The 21,248-nt window shown below is 47.5% G+C and overlaps 2 protein-coding genes across 2 annotated transcripts in view; one reads left to right on the top strand and one right to left on the bottom strand.

Moving 5' to 3' along the window:
- Nucleotides 1-1,424: 1,424 nt before the first annotated feature.
- On the bottom strand, nucleotides 1,425-13,405 carry Arf6 (ADP-ribosylation factor 6). Its single transcript, XM_075673116.1, has 5 exons — nucleotides 13,259-13,405; nucleotides 12,674-12,783; nucleotides 11,621-11,724; nucleotides 9,318-9,516; nucleotides 1,425-2,943 (listed from the first exon to the last, which is right to left on the bottom strand). The coding sequence occupies exons 2-5, from the start codon at nucleotides 12,753-12,755 to the stop codon at nucleotides 2,801-2,803; spliced, it is 528 nt and encodes a 175-aa protein (XP_075529231.1). The 5' UTR covers nucleotides 12,756-12,783; nucleotides 13,259-13,405; the 3' UTR covers nucleotides 1,425-2,800.
- Nucleotides 13,406-13,552: 147 nt separating this feature from the next.
- The window catches only part of LOC142560771 (uncharacterized), a 33,516-nt gene continuing 25,820 nt past the window's right edge, over nucleotides 13,553-21,248 (top strand). Inside the window, exon 1 of the mRNA XM_075673100.1 lies at nucleotides 13,553-14,622. Coding sequence (XP_075529215.1) covers nucleotides 14,063-14,622 — 560 coding nt within the window. The 5' untranslated portion in view covers nucleotides 13,553-14,062. The remainder of the gene's footprint in view (nucleotides 14,623-21,248) is intronic.

The following is a 21,248-nucleotide window of genomic DNA, read 5'->3' as shown; positions in this document are numbered from 1 at the left end:
TGGGGCACTGTGGCTCGGCCCAGACTGTTGAAGCTCGACAAATTCAGCCTTTGCTTTCCGCAGAATACAATGCAGTTATTCTTTGCAGATGCAAAGTTAACTAGGCCTGAGCAGACTCCGTTAAAATCCGCATCGTCACGGCAAACTGGTGCGGGCACATTAAGGCGGAGTTGCCAACCGTCTCTCGTTCTGAATCTTTTCTGGCTTGCAAGGCCTCATCTCGTGGCAAGAGTGACTTTTACTGGTACCGTGGAAGGGCAATTCACTACGACTCAAATCATTAATTTTTTTTAGTGTCCCTTTAAAAATGACTGGTTTGGCCAGCTTAACATTACATAGGGACGTGAGGAAGAAAACGAGAACACTGCTAACAACAGTTTTATTAAAGTGCTGCAGGAAATTGTATGGCGATGCAACAAGTGGTAAATGATAGGCAAAGAATTTAAATATGCTGCAAATTTTGAAAACCATATATTTTGTTTTCTCGCATCGCTATACACGCTCCTGTATCCCTTCAAAGCTCAGTCGTGGATCACCGGTGTCTCTTTTCTATCGCCCCTGTGAAACATTATGCCGGGCTAACCTGTCTATACACACCAAAAAATCGTGTTTCAGTGTTGCGTTTAGGTGGTGGGGGTCATGAATCGTGTGAAAATGAAGGTTTTGTAAAACGAAACACAAGAGTTCAACCTGCAGTATTCTGCAACCAGTTGTGTTCAACAACAAACACCCCTCAAGCAGCCACATGACAAAAAGAAGTGATAATAAATATGAGCTTTTTATTATTTAGGGCTACCAGAAAGAAACATACTTCAGATAACCTTTTGGTCTGCCTTCACTTAGAGTTCGATGCTAGGTGGTGAGTGATGCCGAGGCATGTCCAGTGCCGTAACGTGCAGACAAGTCTTCTAGGGCGCCAAGGGTTGACAGTGCTGCTGGCTGAACAGATTTGGAACATGGGCCGGAATAATGCACGGATTCCTTTTGCTCAATTCCACTTGTTTGCGTTCTACTGCTCACAATCAGCTGATCCTGGTGATAGCATAGGCAGCATGCTGCTCGGATCACTGATGAAGCGTAAAAAGAAATAACATAAACCCTTTTCACAATTGTAAAGCTGGATATCCTGTGAAGCAGTCTGCCCAACTAGCTGCAGCGTGGTCCCTCTTGCGAATAGCGCGTGCAAGCAGTCTGCTTGTATGAAGACATGTTAAATCTAGACATGGCTCTTCTGATGAAACCATGCGCAGCTAGTACTTTTGGTTTTATTCGAATGCTGGCGAGTGCTGCAATTAGTTGGCAAGTCTGCAGCGCAGAGAAATGCGCATGCCAATTAGCAAAAGGGTCTATAGGAACAGAATCGCCAACATTATCCCGGCCATGCCCGCTATTGAAAAGGCGTTGGGGGCACGCACAGGCCGTCGGAAGCTCAGGAACAAAGTTTTATTTGCCCGCTGTTGAAAACTGATATGTACAACCCAACAATATACAAAAACAAAAGGCAGCCCATTTGCTAAAAACCTGGTAGTGGAGTAAGGTGTGACACAAAAAACTTGGTGACACTAGGAGGAGGGGGACACCCCTCCCCCATCCTCCGCGACTAATGCGGGTGAGGGAAGAAGAAAGCGGTCTGCTTGCTTGCTGTCGGCACACCTCTGCCCGGGTCGCCCCCCCCCCCCTTTCTCTGCAATATCCCTCAGTACACACACGACAAAGAGAGCTCTGCCGCCCCGCACGGCGCACCCAAAAGGCACAAACGGAACCGGATCCCCCCTGCCCTGCCTGCACGAGGAGGCCCGTGTCCAGAGAGGAGGTAGAGGAGGGTCCAGAGAGGGAAAGGGGGAGAAGGTTTGCGTCGGAGCCGGCACCCCTTACTTGGGCTCCGGCCTGCACCGTTCTCGGAAACTTGACACCCCCTTCCACCCAGGCCATAAGAGCACTTCATCCCGTTGTTTCCTCCGCAGGAAACGCTGCTCGCTACGGCGTTTTCTCCAACGCTGTTTCCCGTTTCCGTGTCCCGGTGTTCACGTGTCGTGTTCCAACCTCGCGAGGAGTGAAGAATTGTGGTGAATGCATATATGTGTGAGACTCCCTCAAAAACAAGCACGCAATCTAACAGAAAGAGAAAAAAAGAGTGCGCTTTTTTTTTTGTCCTTGCTTTCCCTTCCCTACCCCCCCGAGAGTCTGTTGCAGAGCCCGCACGTGCCCCAAACATTTCTAAAAGCAAAGTGGCCCCTAGCAGGCAACCCCCCGTCCTCCACCGCTGAAGGAGAGAGAGAGATACATACACACAAGTGTCCACCGTCGCAGCATCACTGTCTCAACAGCACTTGCACACATATATATTACAGCTAAAAGGAAGAAACAATAGAAAAACAACAGAAGGGACAAGGCAGCTTCTCGGGAGAAAGTATCGGTGCAGGCATCTGCGAACCCCTCCAACAGCAAAGAGGGAGTGGGGAGACCCCGCCTGCTCTTCCGACGACTGTATTTTACAGTGGCAGTACACAAAACAAGGAGCAAAAAAAATAATAATAAAAATCAAAGCGGCACTGGGAAAACAAAGAGGCCGTCGTCGTGGCTGGATCGCAGGTGGCGAGGATGACGGGAGGGGGGGCAGAGTGAACCCTGGGCAGCCTGCCCCCCTCCGGCAGAGCCAGCCTGGTTGTCGCGCGGGCGTCCCCCTGCCTGGCCCCGCACCGGTGGTGATGGCGGTGGTGGCGGCGATGGCGACGCTGGCAGCAGCAACGCGGCGGGATTTATTGTTTTTTTTTTGCAAGCTGTCCGCGAGGGGCTGGCCTCAGGACTTGTGGTTTGAGGTGAGCCACGTGAGACCCTCGAAGAGCCCGTCACCCGTTGTGGCACACGCCGGCTGGACGTACCAGTTGCGGTCGCGGATCCTCGTCAGCCCGAGCTTCTCCTGGATCTCGTGGGGCTTCATGGCTGTGCATGAAATTGTGTTTGTTGAGTCACATGTTCAAAGGAACAGCGTGCCACCCTAAAGAGCAGCTGTTCTACAGCTGACCGCCTCCACGTGGCCCCTCATCACAAGCCCGAACGATGCACAGTGCTCGGCGAATTAAACGCGATACTCGACCTGCATGGCAGCCGGCGCTTTCTACGCCACCAATGAGTGCTCGGTGATTGCTGCGGGCCAAATGCAGTTGCAATGCGTCACAAAGGTTGTTACTTTCGCCATACACCACAATGCATCAGCTCGTTGTCCCCAGCAACCACTGGTGACGCAAGTAGATCCTGTTGCCGTGCGAGACGAATATTGCCTTTCAATTGCGGTGCACTGTACAGTCTCCGCCCTACTTTTAACCCGAATGTGACTTAAGCGCCATTTTGCTTCTCCTGTGGATGACACTGGAGAGCTCAGGATGGGGTGCCCTGAATGTTCCGGCTTAATGTATCTTCGTAGCAAAGCACTTGATGCCTGCTCCTGAGAGCCTGTGTTAATTAAGCTGCTACAGAGGCATCTTCATTGTTTGGGTGAAGTCTGATGGCAACTGTACATGTTCCCACTCATATAGACAGAGAATAACAAGCAAAACAAAGTGCAAGCACATAGGGAGAAACTGAGCCCAGTAGACATTTGTCTATTTAGCGCAGTTCGATTAGATAGCTTCATCTTGGTGCTTACTGCCTGCGCCATGGTGTGGTATGCACATGCTAGATTAGCAGCAGCGCTAGCGAGCATATGCACAATGCTTATGCCAACAACATAAGGCAGAATGCTACACTGGCTCTGGCAGAGCCAAATGAGCAGAGTGTGACGGTGCGCTCAATAGGCGTTTGTCATCTTTGCAGCCAGACGCACTGCTCATCACTTGAATTTTCGGAAACCTTCTAACCCTCTGCACATGCCGTGAATGCACCTCGAGTGTCCATGTAAAGCCACTGCAGTAAGTAAGAGAGAGAGAGAGAGAGAGGGGGGGGGGACTAAAAGGACTTCAGCACACGACAGTGCTAAAAAATTTATTAAATTATGGAGTTTTACGTGTCAAAACCACTTTCTGATTATGAGGCACACCGTAGTGGAGGACTCTGGAAATTTCGACCACCTGGGGTTCTTTAACGTGCACCTATATCTAAGTACACGGGTGTTTTCACATTTCGCCCCCATCGAAATGCGGCCGCCGTACGATCCAAGCTTCAGCAGGTGAAAACTCAACGTTTAATTTGCTGAATTAAAGATGGGAGCCATGAACTCACCCGTGTGCACGAAATGTGTGTCAGTGTCAAGTTTGTTTATGGAACATTAACGCTTGTACGAATAATTCAGTTTATGGCATGCTCTCCGTGTCAAATAAATGTCAATCTGCACAAAACTTTACTGCTTTTATGTTCCTGGCTTTTAGATGACAGTCGTCCATATGATTGACTCACGTGGAGCAAATGCTGACAAACCAAGGCTAGTTCATCCTGTACACTAACGTCACAACCACCTCTTCCAGAACATTCAACTTCGGTTATTAAAAAATGCCGCCTTCGAATAGCCACACTCGAAAGTTGTTTTGCAGCGCATTACAATTTAACTGCGAGCTTATATAGGTTACAGTACACGTAAAACTAGTTTTCGCGCGGAGGTTTTGGCATCAGATCATGGCAAGTTCGGTGGGTGGGTTAGGTATCGTAGCCACTAATATTTGACACAGTTCGCTGCAGCGTCAAGGAGCCTGATCAGTTGCTGACTACGGTTGCGCAGGACTCATCGTGCCGTGCTCCTACACCGGCACCGATGACTGCGTGCACTACATAGCTCTCGGAGCACGCTTAATCTCGCGAAACGTATGCTTTGTTCATCGCAAACAAGTTTCCGTCTCAAGCTGGAATAACATACGCATCTAGTTTAACGTAAGAAGCGAATTCGAACGTTTTATTGACGCTTTTCACATCTGTAACAACTCTCGCACTGCTTCTGTGGTTCAAAACCAAGGCTCTTGTGTCTGTGGCGCCATCTGCCCAAGGCGACGCGATACATGCACAACTTTTTTCCACCTGGTCGGCCTTCGTTTAGCCACCTAGCCTATTCTTACACCGTGATGCTGACAGACTTGCGACAGCAAGGCACAGATATTACATGCCTTGATGAAGCCTCTGTGTTCACTGCGGCACAGTATTGCAACGCCACCCACCATGCACTCCCCACAAATGACGCCCATTGCTCCCGAGATTTCAGTGCACACCTTTCGTCCGTTTTCTACAGCATTTTGTTTTTTGCATGATTAGAAATAAGAAATGTGTCGATCTCCAGGCAGCATAACACAAACGAAAGCAAACAGCAATTTATAACTTGCTTTTGCAAGTAAAATTTACGTTGTTAATCTTGGAGGCATGTATGAAACACGAGGCTTCATACAGCAAGCTTCTCAAACCAGCACAAACACTAATTATAATACCGGTGTCACACGAGTACTTTTGATCGTGATTAAACTCAATCCAGATCGAAATTATCAACTACGGTTGGGTCCCTCATGTAGCTTTGGCAAAGGAACCAATCATGACCGAGAAATTCGATCTGGATCGGGCTTGATCGTGATCAAAAGTGTGCCGTGCGACACCCCTATAAATTGGTTTCCCCCCCCAAAATTTTGTGTAGTCTGAGATCTCGGGGGCACGTCTGACACACAACCAGCTTCATACAGGAAGCTTCACAGATCAGTGCAAGCACAAAGTGTAACTTGCTTTCTGAAGTCAATTTTGCATAATCAGATGTCTTGGAGGCATGTCTTAGAAACAGGCTTCAGACAAGATGCTGCATAAATCAGCGGAAACACTATATATGACATCGCATTGCAAGTAAATTGTGTGGTCAGACGTCTTGAAAAGTCAAAGTTAGATGGCAATATTTCGACAAGGCGAATCGTTTTCATCAGGGCAACAGCTGCCTTCCTTGACGGTGTTTGTAAAAACGTTGGCTCAGGGAACCTTGATATAAGGAACACAGATATCGTAAATTAAATCTGAAATATTTATCGCTGATACCACCACGTAGTGAATATATGTCTACTGCAAATACAGAATATAACAAAGGTATTTTCATGTTGGACGCAACTTCATAGCAACAAGGTTTGGCTAATAAACGTTGTCGCACAAGAGATGTCAAACAAGGGACTTCATAGCCCCTTGAAGCACCAATTATTTCTGTCTATTGAAATTTAGTTTCATCACATCTCTTGCATTTTCAGAATCATATTAGGTAAAGCTGCAGGACAGATGATAAAACTCTAGGTTTCCATTTTTCTTCTTCAAATTTACATGTGTGGACTTTATGCAAGAACTTTCTACGTGAACGTCACATATGAAAACATGAAGTACTAGGGCAAATCAGAAAGTCTTTGCCCCTATTAGCTTTTAAAGCCAAATTACGTCTCTATATACGAAGTCAACATATCCATTCCTGGCGGTGGACCTTTCCTGGACCGGCCCAGCCTTATCTGCCGGTAGCTCCGCGGCACGGCGCTGCTGTCAGTTGTTGAAGATGGAAGTTGTGCTTCACACGTCCACGGCGTATGAGCAACAAAGCTCGACCGGTTTTCTATGGAGCAAGGGACAAACAACCATCGAAATCCACAGGGAAATGCAGCTCACATATAGGGAAAAGGTGTCTCGCTTTGAGAAGTGCGAGGTGGTGGTGTTGCGAGTTCACGAAGGGCCGTGAAGACTTGCATGACAATGAGCGTCAGGGGAGGCTGCGGGCATTGCTGACTGACAAGAATTCTCACATTTAGTGCTGCGATGGGACAAATGTCGGAACTGGTGTGGGGACTACTATGTGGAAAAACGGTCTAAGGTACGCAGAATACTACGTATATTTGCAATGACCTGTATGTACTTTATTTTGGGTAATAAAAAATAGGGGCAAATACGTTCTGATTCACCCTTGTATTTCATGTCCAGCATACTTAGAAAGCACATATATCCAGCTTTTTTTTAAAAATATGACTGATGCAAAAATATTGTTAAGAACTATGAAACAAGGGAGCCCAATAGATGGTGACATACTGGCAATGAGAGCAAACACCTAGGCTGCCACCTTCCAATTCGTTTTGCTAACACACCTTACACAAATTATTAAATTTTGTAGCACAGGTCCAATCGTAAGTGTGTAAAGATATGTGCAACATGTTCTAAATATTCTTATTGACCACTGTTATTGCTTTTATATATGCACAACTGTGTACACAGCACCTGAAGGGGATAAACCAAGGGATATACTGAGCATGAGCTCATTAAAAAAAAAAGAAGAAAAAAAAGAAAAGCCCTGCCAGAGAGAGAGAGAGAAAAAAAAAAGGAGCAGCAGCCTTCACAGCTCTAGTGCATTTCCCTACTTTTATCCTTTCTCCCGCAAATAAACTGTGACGACACAGGTGTGCGCCAGGAATCAACAAGCAATATCTTGCAACGTGGTAGGCCAGCAAACATAACTGCTGCGGATTATGCGAAGAACAATACTAACACAATCAAGTACAGATCTGTGCTCGAGACCTTGACATTTAAAATCAGAAAGCACAATTGGGGCCGAGCCCTGTCGGTGCCGCTCCCGTCGAGCTCGGCGTGACAACATTGTTGGCTATGCATGACAGGACGGCAGATGCAGGCTGCATGCATGTGTAAAGGCGCAGGCGTGTATTTGCGGCACACCACTTGTACTCGTGACGAAAAACATAGTAGTACGTCGCAGACTTGCAGTACAAAATCGCTAAAATAATGTGTGATCTGATGTAACCTTACATCAACAAGTTGCAGTCGTAGTATACTGATACACATATACATTATCTTTTTTCCAATGACAGTTCTTTCTTCGGTTAACCCCTGTTCCAAAGTTACAGCTCGCCCTAACACGCATCTACGCATATCGGAACTTTCTCGAATGTCGTCGCCGACTCTATGGGGAGAGACTCTTTTCTAATTAGGTTGCATGCGCGTCGCGAATATAGGCGTGTACATTCTGGAATGCACGCGAGTGCCAGTGATTACGCTGGAATGTACGACGAGTCATGCATAAGGAGCCGAAACACTTTCGACGACCGACGATCATGCTCATCGCTTTTTTCGCTCCGAGTGTTACTTGTTTCTCTGGGCATAAGCTCGCCCACCAAAGAGCTAACTTAAGTCGAACCTTTGATAATGCCTCATTCCTCACTATACGTAGTTACTCTGCAGAAATCGTCACAGATTAAAACAACAAAAACAACTGCACTGCAAAATGCGAGGCGACTTCTATGACCACACTATTGCGTAGGGTTTAATACTTAGCCCTGCTAAGTATGTAACAGAGTGCGGTACTATATACACATGTGTGGTTTTATCATCCAAGCAGGGCTACACATGTGCGAGTAACACTGCCCGTTCAGCAATGCTTTCCTGATCCCTGTCCAGCTTTACTGGCCCAGCGGCGTAAGGTTTTACCATCCTCGGGATCAATGTCTCATTAATTGCTCAGAGATAAGAGGACAGCTGCCGCATACCGTCGTACCTCGTTCGTGCGCGCACACAGTCATGCCAGTGACTCGCTTATCCACTTGCTACATGCTCTCCTTCAGCTTGGCTACACCTTTGTACACTCACTTTACCACACTTGAGGTGCCGCTATGAGGTCAGAATAATTTAGCACGAAAGTGGTCATCCTGAACTGTGGTGGGCGTGCGACTGTTCACTGCGAGTGGGTTCGCATAAGCAGTGGTGCATGGGTCACAACAGTAGCACCTCGCATTACATTCTTTAATCCTTTCCTTTCCAAATTATGTTGTGAAAAGGTCCATGAAAGTCCACAATGTCCACCAATTTTTGGTGCACGGAGTTTTCATTAAAAAGAAAAGTACGTGTACGGTTATCCTTTGTATTCAGTACAACTCACCGTCAGACACAGAGAGTTTACAAAGTACCTAAAAGTCTGTAATAACTTTCTATACACTTAAGACAGCAAGACAAACATACACTAAAAAAGTGATAAATAATGTGCACGATTGCCCAAAGCTGGCAGTTACTGGTATAGTGGGCTGATATGCATGACTTGTTGCCACAGAGTAAATCAAACAGAACTGTGCTTGAACTAGTCAGATTTGCCCTTGATGACATCACTACAAGGTGGCACACGAACGCCTCAGGCTTGGGGTAGGGTTAACATATAAGAATAAAATATTTGTAGGCAATGTCGTATGTAACCATAACAAAGAAATTGCAGCAGCCCTTCAAGTATGTTATGAAAAAGGTTTGGCTACAATGCTGTTACTTCTGTTTACATGAGCAACTGCAAGAACACTAGGAATCAACGTCCCCGGACACTGCAGTTATAGGAACACACCCACCGTCGGGCAGGTCCTGCTTGTTGGCAAAGACCAGGATGATGGCGTCGCGCATCTCGCGGTCGTTGATGATCTTGTGAAGCTCCTGCCGCGCCTCATCGATGCGGTCCCGGTCGGCGCAGTCCACCACAAAGATTAGTCCCTGCGTGCCCGTGTAGTAGTGCCGCCACAGGGGACGAATCTTGTCCTGGCCGCCAACATCCTGGGCAGAACACAACGCCTCAGGTCGAGTCTCAGCTCGGAAAAAGAATGTCACGACTCCTGTAGAGCATCAAGAAAGTCAACGTTCACTTGGATATTGCCAACAACAGGTAAGGTACGCCCACACTAGCAGAAAAATATGCGTGCTGCAAAGGTCACACTGACCCATGTTTTACTAGATATGGAAGTCATGTGACACCACCTGACATCCCGAGTTCCCTCGTTCCGTTTGCCGCTTCCCAAGAAACTGAGTGATTTCTCCCACTTTGCACATCTTGGCGTCTAAATGGCAGTAAAAGAAAGCAGCCATGTTGCGGGTGATGCGACACATTCTTGAATGCGAGCTCGTTTCGCGGCTGCCGCAATAAAATTAACCTTGAACCTATACCGAACCCGGTTGCCGCACATTCCTGCTGCTTTTTGCAGTCTTGCACTCACGGCATCCTCACTTGCCGTGCACGAGACTCCTCGTGCGTTTTTTCCGTTAGTGTGCATGTATGTATCTTTACGCGTGCTTCAGTGGCTGTAGCAATGTTGGCTGTCGTCTGTGGCATGAGATGTCACATGACCGTCAGAAGAGGAGTACCAGTAGATGAGGAGGCAAGTGCAGTGAGAATGCAATGCGCAGTTGGTAAACGAGTAGGCAAGGGTGCAATTGGACAAGAGAATGCAAACAAGTTAGAGAGCAGGCGTGGAAACAGAGTGGAAAGCGATAGTGTTAAATGCTTTTCAATGAATGGTGACATCGTTACCCACTATGCTTTGCACTAAAACTCCGGTGTGTTGTGACAGTCTATGCTGCACAACATAGCCAAGATGAGAAGAAAGGGAGTGCGCGATGAACAGCAATGACCAAGTTTTAACAAAAAGTGCACAGACGCATGCGTCTACGTAATGACAAAGACCAGGCGGCAGTGTCGAAGCAAGTTGGCCCACAGGATGCATATTGGTTTCCAGTAAGAAGAAATTGAGTTCAAGTGCAAACGTGCAGAAGCCGAGTAAAATCATTGGGCGAAGGATGCTTGGAACCATCCCCGAAAACATGCAAAACTTGCAAGCTGGAAACAAAAAGAGGCACTGTGACTGCCTGTACATCAATATGCAAGTAAGGCAGGGAATCGTCACAGTTCTTTGTTCTTACAACTTCAGAGAGAAAAATGTTTCAATAAATGTAAGAGACAAAGAACTTGTCAGCCATGCAGGCAATACAAGGCACAATGCCATTTTAGGCAAACAAAGTCCAGATACTGGACAATGATTAACTCTGCTGCAAATATGCTCAGCTGGGTTGCTGGAGTGGAGTGATGCAGTCCTGATTTCACGTCACGGGACTTTTTCTTCATTTTTGCAACAAGAGCTACACAAGCGCAGCATGGTACAGAGCGCTGAATATGATTTGCTCAGCAGGTTATGAGGACGTCCTGGTTAAACAAATCACTGCGATGAAGATGTAGTGTGGTTCATAGAATGCAAAGTAACGATAACTTTGAAAGCAATGTGATGGCTATGCAAAGAAACCCATTTGGAATCCTTAGAAAGGCAACTTCAGTAATTCAGAAAGTAAGTGCTTGCAGTACAAGGAAAAAAATTACCAATTTCAACGTGCTGGAAACCAGAACATTGGAACACCGAAAGAGATTTGCAGACCACCTCAGTCTATTAATAGTACTGGGTTCAATTACTGAACAAATATGACTATTTCTCTCAAGTATGAAGCTTTAGTTCTAGGAAAACTGCACAGGTTTTTTTTTTCACAGCATAACACTACGATCAGGTGAATGGCAACTGTTCTTTCTGTGGTGATGTTTCGTGTCATCACACTATGCCACACCGTACCATTTGCGCCGTGCTGCAGAAGACTGTTTGCTTACTGCTCATTATTTTATAGCGTTGGGACAAACAAGGTACAATTCACATTTTTCATATTTTTTTTTCTTCAAGGAAATGAAAGAACAATGGAAAACCAAGTGAATGACAACTGAAATTTTTTTCACTGAGCCGAAACAAAGATGCGTGGAAAAGCAGGCGCATTGCCATCAGTGAAGTGCACGCGGAGCAGGCAAACAATGCACCAGGCTACACGGGAAGGGAAGAGAATCACTCACCCAGACATTGAATTTGACATTCTTGTAGGTGACAGTCTCCACGTTGAAACCCACCGTGGGAATGGTGGTGACTGACTGTCCCAGCTTCAACTTGTACAGGATGGCTGGGGTGCGCACACAAGGTCAAGGAAGAAGTGCTCACACACAAACACACACTTCTGCACGGCCTGATGATCTCTCGCGTGAACTTCTCTCTGCCATTTCCAGTGCAACCATATTTTCTCTCCTCTGGTAGCTGGCATTCGTGTGAGAGCGCCGATTTTAATGGTTCATGTTTTTGCCTTGCATTTCAACGCGTGGTGGAGGCAATATGCACACAGCGATCAACAAAGAATGCCACCCCAAGTCAAGAAGCACACTAGGTAATGCAGTGCACCAATGATATTACATGCCATCATACACAAGCCAAATATACATTATACTCACTGGATTGTTATGCTTTCTCAAGAATACTCCATCTTCTTAATGAAACATCCAAAACGTGTGAGACATGGTTCTTATGTTATGCTATGCCAAACGTTCGCAAATCATTTGTGACAAGTTTTTTAATGTGTCATGTGCGGCAGCTACGGTATTAGCATCAATGCCGCACAACACATGTTGAAGCACACATTCTCCTGATTTCAAACGATACCTCCCGTCAGCTTTACCTTCAACTCTAAAATGAAACACATAACTCGTGTGACGAAATGCAGCCGTGCATTTACGCCTACAGAGGATGCGTTAATTGCTCACGCATGAACGAAGTATAAGTTGCGATATCAGAGTGGTTAAGGTCGAGCGACGCCATGCGTGCAATGAAGCCAAGTGCAGCTACGTCAAATCACAGCGAACAGGACGACACCCTTCAGAAGCGGAATGCCAGCGCTTACCACCGATCGGAAGCACAATTTCGGGCACGCAAGCAACGGCTCGTTTCTTGGTGTCGCGCACTTACACGCGGCGCATCGTCCGGACTTTCGACGCAGACCGGCTCAAAAGGAAGGCGAAGGACAATCGACACGGCTCACCGGATGCGAAACCATCATAATCCCCAGCACACGTAAAGGATACTGGTCTTCCCGGCGGCGTCGAGGCCCAACATGAGGATCCTCATTTCCTTGTTCCCGAAAATTTTGGACAGGAGCTTCCCCATGTCTGCCGCCGACCACGGGCCGTGCTACCTGAAAGCGACAGAAGGGAGGGGCTCTAAACACCTGCCTCCAGGCACTGCACGCTCCGATGCCGCCCAGGTGCCGCAGGGATCGGACCCCCCGGGCGACAGGCCGCGTCTCGGAGGAGACAGCGGCAGGCAGCCGTTGAATGGGCGTTGCGGGCAGCAGAGAAGCCGCTAGCGCGTCGACACGACGGCGCGCTCGGCCGCGGTCGGCTTCGCTGACGCGCGTCATGTTCGAGCTTGTCGGGCGCCCGGCGCCGCTCGGTAGATCGAGCGATAGGCGCCGGAGGCCAGGGGTGACGGGTCGAGGGAAAAAGAGCGGCCCCGCCGGCCGCGTGAGTAATCGGCGCGACGGCGGCATCTCACACACCGCCGCCGAGCTCGGGCTAGGCCTAAATGCCCGGCCTCTTTCCAAGCGCACGCCAAGCCGGCAGTGTGCGAGAAAAACGAACGGCGTTGGGCAAAACAATGCGTTTACTTACGCGGCGTCTTCCAATAAAAGGGGGGCGCGAACAAATACCCGCGTCAAACTAGTAGACGCATATCAACTCATTGGTAATTTGTACTTTAAGGAACTCCTGCCATATTCTCCGCGACCTCGATCGCCACCACGGGAAAAGGAACAAGTTCCGATTACTGTTTAACAACCTTCCGACTTTGATTTTTATTTTTTTGTTCCTGCGATCGTGGTTACACCAGCACTATGGGAGGAAAATATATTGCACAAAGTATTTTTATGTGTCATAAAGAAATTAACGCAACTGAATTTATCTGCGGAAATTAATAGCGGCTCGCGAGCGGCCGCTTCGACACGACGGCTTCGAATCCGATTCAACTTCTGAGCATCCGGATCCGGAAGCTCGGGTACGGGAACGCTGCGAGCAAATCGATAAAACATTTTTTTAGCATGTGTACAGCCGTGCTTCTGTGGATGATGCCGTGAGCATCCTTCGAGTGAATCTCTGCGCTGAGGGCGGCACGTACGTCCACCGCGGTCGGCTGGGAAGTGCGCGCGGCGTCGACATGGTATCCCTTCTATTGTGCGCTCGGGCCTCCGCTGGCCAAGCCTCGTTGAGACAGGGCTAGACCCCCCCCTTTCGGACCATTGATTCCGCGCGCCGCGGGCCAGCGCAGTCCGGCTGGTGGTGAGACAAGAGAAGTGCAGTCGGTGTCAGTTGCGTTCGCGAGTCGCCCAAAGCCGTGGCGTGCGGCCGCTCCAGCCGCCGCGACGTCGGCGGCCGCCGTGTTTCGGTCCGCCCTCGAGTCGCTCGGCCCGGACCTGCGCGATGAATGCGGCGACGTCGTTCCACTGCCCGCTGCCGCCGCAGGCGCAGCAGCGGCTGCCGCCAGCCGCTGTCGAGGTGGTCGTCGGACACGGCTACGACTGCGGCGCGGACGAGGACGATTCGGGCAGCGAGGACGACGTGATCGACGTGCTGTCGGCCGACCACTGCACGGGCGAGCACAGCTACACGATGCAGATGCCGGCCAGCATGCTGCTCGAGGAAGAGCGGAGAGCGTACGAGACGCCCGAACTGGAGGCTGCGCGCCGCCTGGTCGACTGGCTCGGCTCGCCGGCGTGCCGCAAGTACAGCGCGCCGTTCCTCGATCCCCTGGATATCGAGCAGCGGCCGGCTTACACGCGTGCCGTGCGCCAGCCCATGTGTCTGAGCCGGGTGCGCGCCGCCCTGGACGCGCGAGCGTACGCCGGCATCACCGAGGTAGTGCGCGACATACGGCTCATCCTGGAGAACTGCTACCGCTTCTACGGACCCCAGCACCACCTGACCAAGAAGGCGCTGAGGCTCGAGACGGTGCTCGAGCAGAAGCTGGCCCTGCTGCCCCGGTGAGTTAAGCTTCCCCGCAGCACACCGCGGGTTGCGAACCTCCATGCCAGTGCCATCGGGTTATCTCTCTCGAGGCACCAGTCAAGTGACGCATGGTTAACGGTCGCTGTACAGTCGTGCTGTAGCGCGAAGTGGAAAGTGTCGTTGCCGCTGGGCCTGGCTGGTACTGGCCTTACGCGATTATCTGTCACTGCTCTGCGGGATTTTTCTGAACACGTTCCTACAAAAGGTGCAGCGCAAGTCGTCGATTGCTTTCACTTGTCGCAGCAATTGTCCGCAGGCTTGCACCAGACAAGTGCCAGGCTTAAGTTTCTTGTGTACTAATTCACATCAAGCTCTTCAAAAATTCAGCACACCATCAGTAAAGCATGAAGTTAATCCTGTCATTGGAGTACGGCTTGCAGAGATCCTGCATCAGGAAGGACACAGTGCCATCCATTCAAGCAAAGAAAGAAAAACAATGTACTGATATTTGTCAACTTCTGACCTACGCTTTGCGGCCACTACTCACTGCTGACTTAATCAATATGAGACAAAACTGTATCTAAAAGCTCTGTTCAATTTTATGCACGCTGAACAAAAATTTTTTTCTTGCAGCCTTGTACAGTGATTAGCGATTCAAACACAATAATTGGATCACATTGCAGCCAGTGCTTTTTGTGCCACCGGTAAGCACTGGGTGATCGCTACTGGTCCAAAATGAAGTCGCAAGTCTCAAAGGCCCACTTTGATAGTATCTCAGCATTCCCAGCACCCACCACTGGCACAAGAAGCTACAGCAGCAGTGTGCTTTGAGTATCGCATTTGAATGTTTGAATGTAAGAGCACTATCTGTACAGTATTTCTACTTATCAAGGTCCACATAACAGTGTTAAGAACGAGTTTAGTATTACAATATAAGCATACTTATCGCCACGAAACTGCCACTTGCATCTTGAGAGTTCGTCTAACTGCTTTCTAGAAGCTCTTGGTACTGTGTGTGGCTGTCCTGATTGTGCAGTGGCTAGCAATTTCTGCAGCTAGACAAGGTGTCCCTGTATTGACCGCTGACTGGCGACGTCTTGGTGTGTTGGTGTATTGATATTAGTTATAGGACCCCTCAGCAGATTTGGGCATTGCGAAAAGACAAGCAATGCATGGAGATCGTGCAATGGCAATTGCGTATGCAAGGTATCATGTCGCCACACAGCTTGAAAATGGTAGAAATTGTAAACAGAAGCCCATGTACATGCTGGCAGACAAGCATTGAGCACTCTTTCTGAGTTGCTGTGGTTCCAGGACGTATTCCATCCTACAGAGTCTTCTTGCACACCGGGAAAGCCCATGGAAACTAGCTTAACTATTTGCTTATAAACCCTAAGCAAACACTTCTTCCTGAAACCGTCAGTCATGGTGAGCCACAGCAAGTTCAACTGTTGCATCCGCAAAGAGGGCTAGTCAGGCAAGTCACATTGAAGAAGCGCTCGGACACTGCGATTTCGGCACATTCTGAAGTTACTTGCCTGGAGACTGTATTGTTTGTGGAATTTCTCAAATGTAAACCCGGCTGCATGTGGACCTCGACCTCCTGCTAGAATCCACAGTAACATTGGCACTGGCTATGGAATCGGCTAAACATGATGCATCGGAACTATGTGCAACTTCAGGAGCATTTTCTGTGGTAATGAAGGCTATCCAGGCACCTCATACAAAACATTTATTGCCACCACTGTGGTGATGTGCACTGCGTGATTAAGTTTCCTCAGATTCATGGTGTTTGCAACTGTAGCCACAAAAAAAAAAGTCATTTGGCCAAAGCATGTAAGACAAAAACTACAAATTTCAGCCAGAGATGCGTTGTGCCCAAGTCGTAGTACATGCTGTAGATGAGCCAGGAAGCCAGATTGGAGATCCATGCTGTAGCACATAGACCTAAGATATGTAGACAGCTTCTATGACATCATACCAGCTCTCCAAGGCCAATGCTTTCATTGTTCAACTTGAAATTCCAGGATAATCGTTTCAGATGCAGCTTGACATAGCAGCAAGCATCTTCAGGGAGGAGACATTACACCACCTGTTTCTGAGACTGCGTTGCTCCTGCTCACCTTGAAACATTCAATGAAGGATTTACACCGTTGAAATCAAATCTGTCCTTGCAAAGGCTATTGTGTTAGCAAAGTACAACAATAATCATTACAACCTTCTCTTACTGGTTGCACATGGCAAAGCACTAGTACTTCTTGGATGTGACTGGATGGAGGTGTCGAATATTTCATTCAAGATGCCACTCTTCAGCATTGCTGAAGTCCGTTTCATAAGTGATGCCTAGCAGCTTGTAGAAAAGCATTGTGCATTGTTTTCTCTTGAGCCAGTAACCTTTGTAGATGTCACAGTTAAACTGTCTATTACAAGGATGGAGCAAAGCCTCATTTGCTCAAGGGCTAGATAAGTTCTGTTTGCTTTGATTGATAAAGTGTTGAAAGACCTACAAGAATTGCAGCTGGAGGACATCATACAACCTGTACAGTCGTCTTAATTGGCGGCATCTATTCTTCAAGTCCTCAGGAAAGATAGTCACATTTGTGGAGGTTATAAAGTGACTGTGAATGCAAGTACAATTGTGGTCAAGTACCCAATTCCAAAGTCTGAAGAGTTCTGGACAAGGATTTCAGATGGGATTAAGCTTACTAAGCTTGACCTCAAGGATACATATTATCAATTTATTCTCGACCCTGCATCCAGGAAGTATACAAGGGCAGGTTGAAATCCATTTCCAAGGCCTATGTCATGTTGCAGTCTATTTTGAAGACATCCTGGTAGCAGGCACTGATGACAGGGACTACTATGTGAACAGTATCTCCAAAGTATTCCAGCAAATGAAAAAGGCAGGCCTGAAGCTCAAATATATCAAATTCATGGTGTCCTCTGTTGATTACTTAGGCGACGTCATTGATGCCAACTGGCTGCACTCAACCATGTGCAAGTTTAAGGCAGTTCTCTGTGTGCCTGCACCAAGCAACATGGAGTTTCCTCAGTTTGGTCAATTGCTACAGGGAATTTTTGCCAAACGTCTCTTCAGTTTTCTATTCTCTGCACTACCCTCTGGCTAATAATGTCCCATGGAAAGGGAGTATGAATACTCAATAGAAGCAAAGTGAGTTGTAAGATCAGCTCCTGTATTGTTCCGATACGACCACGAGAAGGAACTCTTCCTCATGTGCGATGCCTCTCCAGCAGGGTCTAGGGGGCAATATCAGCTCATTGGGATGCTCAAAAGATAGAACATCCCATTGGGTTTGCATCAAGGAGGCTGCAACCTGCTGAAAAGAATTACTGCTATCTTGACAAGAAAACTAGCCTGAATCTTTCGCATTACAAGATTCCAACAGTACCTCTGGGGAAGACATTTTGTTGCTGCTACAGCCCACAAGCCACTACTCAGACTTATTGGGCAGGATAAGGCCATTCAAGAGTGCAATTTTTCTAGAGTTGTAGGTTGGGCTCTTATTATTATCTGCATATAATTGTACCATGATGTATAGTTCAGGAACGAATATCGGGAATGCTGATGGACAGGGTCGTGTGCCACTGATGTGATGACTTCACAGGCGAACGTGCAGCAGATGCATATATGTTGGAACATTGTTACTCCTGATTTTTGTCATCTGCAGCGGTAGCTGAGGCCTTGACGAAAGACCATGTCTTGTCCAGGGTTAGTGACATACTTTTGCAAGGAACTCAACCTCCCTGGAAGGCTGAACGGAAACCATTCGAAGCATGTGAGCTTGGTCTTAATCCATAAGACAAAGCTGATCTCTGGGGCACAAGGGTCATTATTCTGGCTGCACTTCAAGAGTAAGTGCTGAAATTTTTGCACGAAGGCCAACCAGGTATTGAGAAAGTGAAGTTATTGCCTGAAGTTGTGTCTGGAGGCCCAACATCAACCACAATATCTCTAGATAGGTCGTCTTTTGCACTGTATGCCAAGAACGTCTGTGTATGCCTCAGTCTGTGCAATCAACTTTGTCGTTTCCGGAGATGCCTTGGTCACGCCTGCACATTGATTTCGGTGAATCGTTCCAGTGCCACTATTTCTTATGGCATCTTTGGATGGTCGCTGTAATCCTCTGAATCTGGGCAGAATGATTTTGGAGGCACTTTGGATCCAAGTAGGAGATATGTTGTGCCATCTGATGAGTTTACTTTTTGGAGCAGCAAGAAGGAAGGAAGCAAAAGCTGAAGGAACCTTTGATAACATGGCCTCCACCTATGAAAATTGTCACTGTGAATGGAGCGAGAGTCTCCCTTTACCAGTGCGAGAAGAGAATGGGTGGGGTCACCTCACCGGAAACTGACCAGCTTTCTTGGCTGGTAAAGGATAGAAAGTTGGGCCAGTTGGTACAGTAACATATTCTTGGATTGAAGCGCAAAGTGACATATACACAGACTAGAAGCAGACAGGACGAGCGCTAACTCTCAACTAAATCTTTATTGAAAGTGGTAACACATATATATAAGTTATTGCAAAACTTATACGGCAATACTGAAAAAGCATCTCATAGCTCTGATCTGCAGTCAGGTGATTGGAAAGGACCATCTGAATGTAACCTCTTTTCGTCCATCCCAATAGACCTTTTGGGAGTGCTTTAGATCCCTTGAAAACAGCCATCCGAAGAAGCCACCGTCAGCTGTTCTAGGACAATTTTTGCAACTTGTGGAATACCAGAGATTCTGATATCAGATCATGACACCATTTTTGCAAATGCCAACAGTAAGAACTCCTTAAGAGGAATAACACTAGAAGCACCTTACCACCTTGTGTCCGACGGTGCTGCAGAGCATGCGATTCACTTAGTAAAGAATAAGATAAAAAGTGAGTTGCTGGTGAATTCCAAATGAATATTATTAGGCTGCTTTGTCACTAGAGGACAATGCCTCATAGTCTGACAAGCCTGTGCCCAGCAGAGCTACTAATGGGCAGGTCATCATGTATGCCTTTCAGAGTCCTGTACCCTGATATCAGGAAGAACATGATTGCAAGATGAGTTAAAGAGAAAATGAAACAAGACAAGGGAGCGTCCAGCCATAATTTGCCAAGGCCTGGTTCTCGTGTCTTCTCAAGAAATCTTAGGAGGGCCGAAGTTTTGTGATTGCCAGCTACAGTTATCAAGCCAATGAGTGCATCATGCGTGCAAGTACAAACACGATACTGATTGAATTGCCACAAGCATGATGACCATCTCAGACTTGATGCTTGGATACCTCCTATTATGCCAGAACCTCCAAGCAGAATGCCGAGCTCGTTGGTCAAACTGTTACCTAGCGTTGAAGGTGTGACACCTGACAACATGTCGTCGGCAACAGCAAATGCCCAAACACTGGTAAATGCATCACTGGTGGCCATAAAGTTGTCCCCACCATTTCTGGGACGACAAACCATGGCTGAAGATTTGCAAATCGAAACTAGAGTTACTTTATGGGGATCAGCTAGAACACGAAGTTGCTCACTACTCTCTGTAAAGACTAGCTGGGTTGGTGAGGTAGGTGCTAAAATGAGTGCCTGTGAAATCTAGCGCCACTGAAAGCTAGCAGTTCTCATTCTCTAAATAAAAGAAGTGCATGAGCCAGGTTGCTTGCAGTGGCTGCACAAGCTGCGGCTTTTTTTTTTTTATTTCTGGAACAATCATAAAGAGTAAGCCACGCACTGATGATCGGTTCTGCAAAGTATCGGACCGCTGCACAATGGAAAAAAGGATTGAATTTCAAGTGAGAACAGGTTCAAGAGGGGGGGATTTTGGGCCAGTTGGTCCCACATGTCTAAAGAGGAAAAGAACCACAACTTCAGACGGGACGTGAAGGCATCCTGTCCACTCCTTCGTCACGTCCCGTCTGAAGTCGCGGTTCTTTTCCTCTTCAAATCAAAACTTGTGTGCCTTTTTTCTCGAGGGACAGAGCCTCGTTTCCTTCCAGAGAATCAAGGTAACACGCGCACACTTCTTCGTCAGGCGCACTGTGAACAATGTAACCGTGCCGAACACGTGAAATGTAGAACACACGAAACTGCCCCTGGAAGTGTACCACGCAGCAAGAAAGGAAAAAAAGAAAAGGAGGCAGCACTTGTGATGTAAACATGAAGCAGTCTATCGGCTTCGGTGTGAGAGAAGGCAGGAAAGGAATGTTGCTTACAGATGCCAGTAAAGGCAGAGGGAGTTGGTGTCTATGTTGGCAGTGAAAATGACTCCTAGTAGCTTGGTGATGCGACATTTTAATTTGTCATATATCCTCGAATAATGAACCGGTGTGAAAATTGATACAGTAAGACACACAATGCCTAGATGACGCTTTACAACTTCCATTGTATACCGAACATTTCTAGTGGAGCCTTTAGAGAAAGGAATCGCAAACAGAGGTGCTGACTGCTGACTGAATTTTATTTGTCGAGGAACGTACGAGAACATAGGAGGCAAAGAGGGTGGGGGGTTAAGAAACACCTCTGTGTTTTGCTGCTTGCCGGTATTTATTTGAAGTTCAGAATGTTTGAATCTTTTCTCAATAATAAAAAAGAAATGTCGAGTCGAAATTTTCAAGTCATTACTCCTTTAATGCCTCGGCGCCTCTGTCCACATTCTAACTCTATCAACCA

Source organism: Dermacentor variabilis, chromosome 10 (genome assembly GCF_050947875.1).
Source record: "Dermacentor variabilis isolate Ectoservices chromosome 10, ASM5094787v1, whole genome shotgun sequence".
NCBI classification, from domain to species: Eukaryota; Metazoa; Arthropoda; class Arachnida; order Ixodida; family Ixodidae; genus Dermacentor; species Dermacentor variabilis.
Note: the sequence above shows the minus strand (reverse complement) of the source record. Positions and strands in the feature narration are given on the sequence as shown.

What these genes read in the sequence shown, in the direction of transcription:
- Arf6 (XM_075673116.1), bottom strand. Translation starts at nt 12,755, where the DNA reads ATGGGGAAGCTCCTGTCCAAAATTTTCGGGAACAAGGAAATGAGGATC. An exon ending in CGACGCCGCCGGGAAGACCA is followed by an intron (nt 11,725 to 12,673) that starts GTATCCTTTACG and finishes TGCGCACCCCAG; the next exon opens with CCATCCTGTACAAGTTGAAG. An exon ending in ATGTCAAATTCAATGTCTGG is followed by an intron (nt 9,517 to 11,620) that starts GTGAGTGATTCT and finishes TGTTCTGCCCAG; the next exon opens with GATGTTGGCGGCCAGGACAA.